The sequence below is a fragment of the Dendropsophus ebraccatus genome, chromosome 12 (assembly GCF_027789765.1).
Source record: "Dendropsophus ebraccatus isolate aDenEbr1 chromosome 12, aDenEbr1.pat, whole genome shotgun sequence".
In the NCBI taxonomy this organism is placed as follows: domain Eukaryota; kingdom Metazoa; phylum Chordata; class Amphibia; order Anura; family Hylidae; genus Dendropsophus; species Dendropsophus ebraccatus.
The window spans coordinates 21,331,912-21,341,452 of NC_091465.1; the positions used below are offsets into that span (position 1 = coordinate 21,331,912).

A 9,541-nucleotide genomic window follows, 5' to 3' on the forward strand; every position below is an offset into this window, starting at 1 on the left:
TGGATAATTGTAATAACCCTAGTGGGACACCACATATCACAGAGTATAGACCCTAATTGTTTTACAGTCTGATTCTCCATACTAACCCTGACGCATCAAACTATACCTTTAATCTAAAAAATAGCAATGGGTCACTTTCTTTTGTTTTTATATCAATAGAGCAGCAATTGTTGACTGTAAAGGCTAGAGATGAGCGAATAGTATTCAATCTTTCGAACAGTAATGAACTTTCGTTCTAAGAAAGCTATTTTTCTTGTACAATAGCATAATTTAAATGAATAAATGCTTTTTAAAGTAAATATACTGTTAATAAAAAAAAAATATATAAATAAATAAATGTACACACACACACATATATATATATGTATATATATATATATATATATATATATATTTTTTTTTTTTTTTTTACAGTATATGAAAAAACATTTATTTGTTTAATTATGCTATTGTAAAAGAAAAATAGCTTTCTTAGAACGAAAATTTGCTTTATTAATTAAATATGAAGTATTACATGGAACTAAATGAATGCCTGGGATCGCTAATGCCGGTAATACCATTCCCTGTGATAGTGGAGTAATACTGCTTCCCTGTTTTCCCAGATGCATTCCAGAGGTGTTTGCATTAATTTCTAAAGATGTCTTTATGGACTTGGTGACCTCCAATTTGTCGAATTTAGATTTTTAAGTGTTGAGCATTTTTCTCCCATAGTCTCCAATAGGGTTTGATATTCGATTGAATAGTCGAACATCCCAATCTATTCAAATAGAATTTCGAACATTTCACTATTGGCTCATCTCTACTAAAGGCCCGCCTTTACACAAAACGATTATCAGCCGTATTCGGCTGATAATCGTGTTGTGTAATAGAAGGCAACGATCAGCCGACATGAATGATGTTGGCTGATCGTTGCAGTGGTTTGTCTTTCAACATGTTGAAAGACAAATGACCAATATAGCAACAATCTGCTGCCGTCACTCTGTGGAATAGGAGCGGCGGCAGCAGACCACTTCTATCTGCTATGGGCTGTCCAGATGATCTAGTGATCATCCGGGTAGCCCCCCCGCAGCTTCTCGCGGCCCCCCTGTACTCACCCGCTCGATGCTGCCGCGTGTAATAGTGGAGGCAGGGAGCTTAGAACGAGGAGCAAACGAGCAGTGACAGCTGTCCTCATTGTCCCCCGTGTAATAGGGGCTTAACTGTACACATGCCTGTTTTATTATACTATGAAGCGAGCTCAGGAGGTGAAGGTAAGGATTGGCTGCTGTCAGCAGCGGATAATTCTGCACGCTACAATGTGAAATATGTTTATTTTTTATGTTTTTTTTTATATATTTATTTGTATAATGGGAAAAGGGATAATATAAATCTTTATTTGGGCATTTTTATTTGTGTTTTTTATATATTTGTATTAAAACTTTTTAAATTTTTTACACATTTTGCATTGCATATATAAATCCCTTAGGACTTAGGACATGTCAATTCTTTTAGCGGAGAGGGGAGGAAGCAGAGATGCAGGTGCCCTCCCATAGTTTTTCACAAAGAAACTAGTAAATTTTAGTTCATATACAGTGTTAACCCTAACAATAAGTATAATTGGTCTCAGAATCACTTGGATAAGTTTGTTTCACAAAGTTACTAGCACATAAAACGCAACTTGTCAGATTAAAAAAATATATGGCTTGGTCCGTAATGCCAAAAGTGGCTGAGGAGTTTAAGGGTTACAGAAGGATGAATAGACAGGTTTCCTGGGATTTTTTCCCCATGTTTATTCTCAGGAGATAAATGAGATTTGTTTATTTGAACACATTAATCTATTACGTTAACAGATTTTCTCATGACTGTCTCATGAAGGTATTATATGATTGAGGTAATATTTCTCATGACTGTCTCATGAAGGTTATATCTCATGGTGTCATTAGTCATTTTTACTAATATCAATGTAAATCAATTGTTAGTATAAAAAAGACTTGAGCACCAGTGTAGAGGTAGTCATCATATCTGTATTGGAAGATTAGATGATGGCTTCCAGCTGCTGTAAGTTCTATCATCTACATGGCTTTGATTCCAGACAACTCCTGGAGGATTATTTTTCAGATAAACCTGAAATGACCCTTGGAGATGATTCCTTGATTTTTCCCATTGAAAACCTTACAAAGACTTTTGCACAAGGTATGTACCATTAAATTTCTTTGATTATTTGTTTTTGAACTGTAAAAAAATAAAAATAAAATAAATATATTTATATATTTTAACGGTGAGTGAGATCAAGCCATGGTCACTACATATGAGAAAAAGACAAGGGTTCCTAGGTTTAGTAAAGTCATTGTTTTCCCTTCTGGATTGACAAAAGGGCGAGAAGACACGATAACAATAAAGGTAACTAAAATTTTCAAAATTATGTTCTCATGTTCAGAGGGCTCATATTTTGAAATAACACAAACTGAATAGTATTGTATTTATCTTTTAATATTTTTGTAAGCCTTTTATTTTATTACATTTGCCTTTATTCATATCCCAACACTTGCTAAGTTAGACTAATTCAACGGTGTCTCCACATTTGATGTAATTTTAGAGGACACCTTGAAGACTGTACATTTCTCAATTTACTTTTTTGTCTGACATTGTGGGATTTGGGTTGGCTAAAGTATAACTAACCTCGGCGTACTTTCAGCTTGTGAGCCGCACCGCCATCCTTCCTTTTTGCTCCCCCCCCGCCCCATTAGTAAGGCAAGGCGCCCCTGCAATTGGGCTTTCATTGCAGTGAGCACATCTCAGAGGTAGGAAATAAAGGAATCTCTAGGGACTCCAGGTGACTAATATCGATGCAGACACAGCATTTTTTTTTTTTACCCAGATTATTCCGCCAAATCTAGGGTTATGTCAATTAAACCAATGCAATTTCGAGACCTCTTCTAATCTACCAACATAAAGGGTTATTCCCATATTAGACATAGGACCTATCTACAGTAAATGCCATGAATGTCTCATTAAGAGAATCTCACTACAGCCCCTATTACACGGGGCGTTCAGAGGGAGCAAGCGAGCACCGACCTGTCAAATCAGCGCTCATTGCTCCTCATACCCCTCTCACTGCCAGCGCTATTACATGTGCTCCTTCCTGCAGCTCGTAACATCCCCCCCCGCCCTCTTAAACGCTCACTGTCAACACGTATGATAGCAGTAGCAGGAAGGACCATAGCACACCTCTTCTACACAGAGATCAGAACAGTTTGTGAGGACCAGCATGTTACTGACCTTTGTGTAGAGATCATTCAGAACAGTTCAGAAAGGGACTATTATTTTACATGTCCACAATACAGGAGCATCACCTCCTCCTCCCCACTTCTATATGACTTTTATTTTTTAGCACACTTTCTTTAGCCCTTCTGTAAGATGTTTAAGAGTGCAATTTTTTTTCCTCCCTCAGGTCATATTAAAGGAGATTTTCTGATTGACCTCAGTGTCGGTCCCATGGTCCATCATCTGTATTCCGCCTGTAGGTTTTTCAAACACATCATAGTGCTGAAAGTCAGTGACCGATGCATCATGGAGCTGAAGAGATGGCTGGACACACGGACAGGAGCATTTAACTGGGGACATGCTTCACAACTTCATGAAGAGATAGAAGGAAACTGGTAATTTATCTTTCCACTATAAGTGCAAACCCATAGTTGTCAGAAATTTTATCTTGTGTAGACTAAGGCTAAGTTCCTACATTGTATGACAGTGGCTGTCACAGAACGGCCACTGTCTGTAAAGTTCACCCTTGTGTCTCGAGAGTGACAGCAGCTTAGCCAATCACTGGCCACAGCACAGTCCCTCAGTCAGTGATTGGCTGAGTGGGATTTTGACCGCAGGGGACACAGGAGACCAGAGGCCGAGGGCACAGGGGGTCCCCGACTGCTGATAGCTGACGGCCCCTCTCTGAACCCCCCTACCTGCCACGGGACATAACAGTGCGTAATGTGGCGGGAAGGGGCTAAAGCAAATCTGTCAGCTACAATTCATTCTCCAGACTGATCACACTGAGTCTTTCATATACAGTATGTGCCTGTACTTCCATAATGGAGAAAAATTCTTTTATACTCTGGTACAACGTGTCAAAGAGTCTTTTCCAAGCTCCTGAACTTCTAGGGCTGTAATGCCTCCTCACTCCCACTCCCATCCCTGTCCCTGCTTGCCTGACAGTCAATCCAGTAGGTATATGGATGGGCAAGGAAACGAGGAGGCTTTACAGTCTTTAGCCCTTCAGGAGCTTGGGAAAGAATCTTTTTACCACTTTGCTCCAGAGAATAAGAGCATTTTTATATGTTATAGAAGCACAGCTGGATATATGAAAGATACCATGTGCCCTCTTGCCCTGACAGCTATCTAAATGTCTGCAGTTGGGATTGTGAATTACAGATGAAAAGAGGGGTGAATTTATTATTTGTGGCTTTTTTCCAGACATTTTTTTAAGCTTGCACTGTTTCCTTTAGGCTAGATTTACACACACCGGATCTGCAGCGGTTCTCATGCTGTGAATTTACAGCGAAATCCGCTGTGGATCACTTGCCTGTAATTTTGAATAAGAATACATACTAATGTCAATCCCGCTGCGAGTATGTAATTGACAGCCCCCTTAACCCCCGCCGGCTGGAGCATACATTACCAGTTCCACGTTCTGGCTTGCTTCAAGGGTTCCTTGCTAGACGTCCCGATCAGCCAAACAGTGCGCTGCCCCGCCACAGTGCACTGATTGGCTGAGCAAGGCGCCAAGATGCCTGAAGCCCCCGAAGCAATCCAGAGTCTGGAGCAGGTACAGTATGCTCCGGTCGACGGGGGTTAAGAGGGCTGTCCCTTCCAGCCAAGGGATCCCCGACGGATTTTGCTGCGAATTTGCAGCATAAAATCCACTCCAGATCCGTTACCTGTGAAACTGGCCTAATGCCAATTTAGCAAATAGATGAATTTGAGCATTATTTTCCAATGCACTTTTGTCATATGGTTTGAAGATTAGAAAAATTTACAAAAGTGTCTAAAACACGAAAAAGTTTCAAATGATTAAGAAAAAAAATCTAAATATTGACGTAACACAAAAGAGAAATCAGTTCTAGGCTATGTTCTCACACCACATTTCTGCTCAGTATTTTGCAACCAAAACCAGAAGTGGGTAGAAAACACAGAAAGGCTATGTTCACACACTGTTGAAATTTAGTGGATGGCGGCCATTTAAGGGCAAATAATTGCTGTTATTTTAAAACAACAGCCGATGTTTTGAAATAACGGACGTTATATGCTATTAAATGATGGCCATCCACTAAATTTCAACAGTGTGTGAATATAGCCTTTCTTGGTTTTCTATACACTCCTGGTTTTGGTTGTAAAATTCTGACAAAAATACTGAGCAGAAATACTGTGTGTGAGAACATAGCCCTAAAAATGATCATTTGTGTACAATGATATAAAGTTAAATCTGGTATTTAGGAAATTTATCTTGTTTTTACAGCGTTGGCCTATTCAACATAAAATGTTAGATGTTACAAAACAATCTAGATCCTCTTAATTTATACTGTCAATCTATAAGGTCCTATATATTAATGGGTACTGTTGAAAGAATACAGTATATGACCTTGATCCCGACCTTGGTTAAATTTCAGTACCAGAAGCTAATAATTCTGACCTTATTACTGAGCTTTCATATATATCTACTGATGTTGACCTTACACCAGTCAATTTCTTCATTTTTTAGTGACGAGCTACAGGACAAAGAAGGAAAAGTGAGATCAGCCGTGCAACACGTGGTGATATGTGATCTTGAAAAAGAAAATGTGACGGATCCCATAGTCTTACCACTAGCCGATTGTATCATCACTGCTTGGCTCCTCGATCATATTTGCAGAAGCCAAGATGATTACATAAGATACCTCAAGAAGTTCTCAAAGTTGCTGAAACCTGGGGGACACCTCATATTGATTGGCTCTTTAGGGAAAACATGTATGACAGTAGGGAAAGACAAGATTCATGCTCTCACATATGATGAGCATTTTGTCAGGAAAGCTCTAGTTGGAGAAGGATTTGTTATTGATGACTGTAAGGTTAAGAAGAGAACGGTTGTGAGTGACCTTACTGACTATAAGGCTGTCATATTCATAGCAGCCCACAAAATGATGTAGGTCTGAGTAGAATCTACAAATTGCCATGCTCGGTATATGAAACACGATCCATATGCTGGGGGGCATTTCACAAACTAAATACATCCTCTTGATGCATTGTAATGAATTTTTATAGAATGAGCTCCTGATCGACCAGAGTAAAGGCCCTATTCCACAGATGGATTATCGGCCGTATTCGTTATGGCCGATAATCGGCCCGTGAAACAGGAGGTAACGATTAGCCAACATTGTTCATGTCAGATGATCGTTGAAGAAGTTTGTCTTATAACATGTTGAAAGACAAACGACTAATATAGCAATGATCTGCTGCCGTTGCTTCATGGAATAGGAGCGACAGCAGCAGACCACCGCTATATCCTATAGGCTGCCCGGATGATCAGCGTTCACCTGGGCAGCTCCCCTGCCCCCCCCCCCCGGACTCGCCGCGTGCAAAAGCGGTGGCAGTGAGCGGGGAATGCGGAGCAACAATCACTCACAGCGCTCATTTGCTCCTCACTGTAAAGGCCCCGGGCTACATTTTGGTTGTCCCCCCTCACCTTTTTTTTTTTTTTAATCAAAAATAAACTATACAGTGATTTGCACAGATGGGGTTTTGTGTAAGGCCCCATTACACAAAACGATTATCGGCTGTATTTGACCGATCCTGACCGTTACAGCTGATAATCCCTTTGCGTAATAGAAGACAACTATCAGCTGACATGCATGATGTTGGCTGATTGTTGTCTTTCAACATCCTGCCTTCAAAACAGCTACAACATCCAAGGAAGGTGCTCAAAAATCTAGCCTGACACAGCATGGCGGTGAGAACACAGTGAACCATTAAAACAGAGGTATCATATGAACTACCCAAAAATTTTGCCTGACACAGCATGGCAGTGAGAACACAGGGAACCATTAAAACAGAGGTACTATAGCATATGAACCACTCAAAAACTTAGCCTGACACAGCATGGCGGTGAGAACACGGTGAACCATTAAAAAAGAGGTAGCATATGAACCACCCCAAAATTTTGCCTGACACAGCAGGGCAGTGAGAACACAGGGAACCATTCAAACTGAGGTAGCAAGTCAGCCTTCCAAGAATTATGCCTGACACAGCATGGCAGGGAGGACAGAGTGACCAAGGTAGATGAAGTAGCAAATGAGCCTTCCAAAAATTATGTGCGACACAGCATGGCAGTGAGGACACAGGAAACCATTAAAACTGAGGTACCAAGTGAGCCTTCCAAAAATGATGCCCGACATAGTATGGCAGTGAGGACAAAGTGACCAAGGTAGATGAGGTAGCAAGTGGCCCTCCAAAAAAATTATGCCTGACACAGCATGGCAGTAAGGACAGAGTGACCAAAGTAGATGGGGTAGCAAGTGAGCTTCCCAAAAATTATGCCCGACACAGCATGGCAGTGATGACAGAGTGACCAAGGTAGAAGCGGTAGCAGGTGAGCCTCCCAAAAATTATGCCAGACTCAGCATGGCAGAAGAAGAATTGGCTGTTGGCTGAGAAGTGAAGCAGGAGGAGGAAGAGGAGGAGGAGAGGCAACGAGGGACAGCCACCGCCATGAGGTTCCTAAAAGCCTCTGTCTCTACAAGCTGATAGGGCAGCATCTCCAGGCTCAGCAGTTTGCCTATGTGCACATTTAGGGCTTGGGCATGTGGGTGAGTGGCAGTGTATTTGCGCTTCCGTTCAAAGTCTGTTGTAGGGACAGTTGAACGCTGCGCTTGGACACAATGCTGGAGGGTGTGAAGGTGAAGTGGTGGGTGTAGGGCGGGAGGTGCTCGTGCCTGGGGCTTGGGCGGGGGGGCCTGACAGAGCCAGCATGTAACAGAGGGGAAGGAGCAGGGTTGTGACTTGCAGTAAGTGAACGGCCTTGGTTCCACCGAGTGGGGTGTTTAGCACTCATATGCCTGCGCATGCTGGTAGTGGTTTGGCTTGAGTGGTGGCTCCCCTGCTGATCCTGGCGTGACACACGTTGCACACTACAGTCCGTCGGTAATCCGCAATATCTTTAAAGAACCTCCAAACTTGCGAAGATCTAGGCCTGGCCATGGGAGTTTGACTCTGTGAAACAGTTGCTGATCTTCTTGCTCTGGCCCTGCTTCTCCCTCTGCCCACCCCTCTTCCTCTTCCAACCGGTCTTGTGGCTGAACTTGCCTCCCTCTCAGAAGCACTGTCTTCACTAGGCTTATCCACCCAGCTCGGGTCAGTCACCTCGTCCTCATCCACCAGCTCTTCCTCCAATTCCTCACTCTGCTCTCCACTTTGACTTACAGCCATGACAATAACCTCACTGTCTGTCAACCGGGTCTCATCCTCATCATCATCAGACACCTCTTCAAACCCCACTTGCAAGTCCCCACTCTCATCACCCACTGACTGCGTGAGCTGCATAGTTTGGGCATCGGGAAAGATCAACTGCTCCGGTTTCTCAGACTCAGGGAAGGGTCCAGAAAAGAGTTCCTAGGAGCATGGCTGATCCCTGGAGGGGCCAGGCTGTGGGAAAGGAGGCTGAGCTGCTGGAGCAAGTGTCCCACTCCCTTGGCTAGCATGGGTGGACTGCGTGGAAGACTGGGTGGTGGATAAGTTGCTGGACACATTATCCGCTATCAACGTTATCACCTGTTCACACTGCTGCGGTTTCAATAGCGGTGTACCCTGAGACCCCGTAAGTTGCAAGAAGGGAGTGAATGTCTGCGGTGTGCCACTACTCCCTCCTCAACGGGTGCTGTGTCACCCTGCCCAGAACCACGACCTCTGCCCACTGCATCGCTTTGAACCCCATGCCCATGCCCTCATCCTCCACCCTTACTCCTGGGGTTCACCATTTTATGGACACTGCACAGTCAAGACTGAGATAGCTGCACTACAGATCACAGCAAGCCAAGAAAATATATTAGTCAGACTACTATTGGAGGTTGTCGTATAGAGTCTGTGTGTAAGTAGTGCTATATGGTGTTTGCCACCTCTTACTCAGGACAATGAGCAGTGATGTTGGATATTGCTACACTAAAAAAGAAAGCAACCCTGTAGACTGGCTGCAGATGACAACAGATTATAGTCAGACTAGTTTTCGGAGGTTGTCGTATAGAGTCTGTGTGTAAGTGGTGCTTTATGGTATATGGCACATTTTACACAGGACAATGAGCAGTGAGGTTGAATATGGTTGCACTTAAAAAAAAAAAAAAAAAAAACAACCCTGCAGACTGGCTGCAGATGACAAAAGATACTGGTCAGACTGGTTTTTGGAGGTAGTTGTATAGTGTCTGTGTGTAAGTGTTGCTTTTTGTGTATGCCACCTCTTAAACAGGACAATGAGCAGTGAGATTCTATGCAGCTGTACTACAAATCACAGCAATACAATGTACAAAAGCAGCAGCACCAGCCA

The 9,541-nt window shown here is 42.7% G+C and overlaps 1 protein-coding gene across 1 annotated transcript; it reads left to right on the plus strand.

Moving 5' to 3' along the window:
- The first annotated feature begins 2,007 nt into the window (after window positions 1-2,007).
- On the plus strand, window positions 2,008-6,708 carry LOC138769311 (indolethylamine N-methyltransferase-like). Its single transcript, XM_069947706.1, has 3 exons — window positions 2,008-2,172; window positions 3,431-3,638; window positions 5,735-6,708. The coding sequence occupies exons 1-3, from the start codon at window positions 2,019-2,021 to the stop codon at window positions 6,156-6,158; spliced, it is 786 nt and encodes a 261-aa protein (XP_069803807.1). The 5' UTR covers window positions 2,008-2,018; the 3' UTR covers window positions 6,159-6,708.
- Window positions 6,709-9,541: the final 2,833 nt, after the last annotated feature.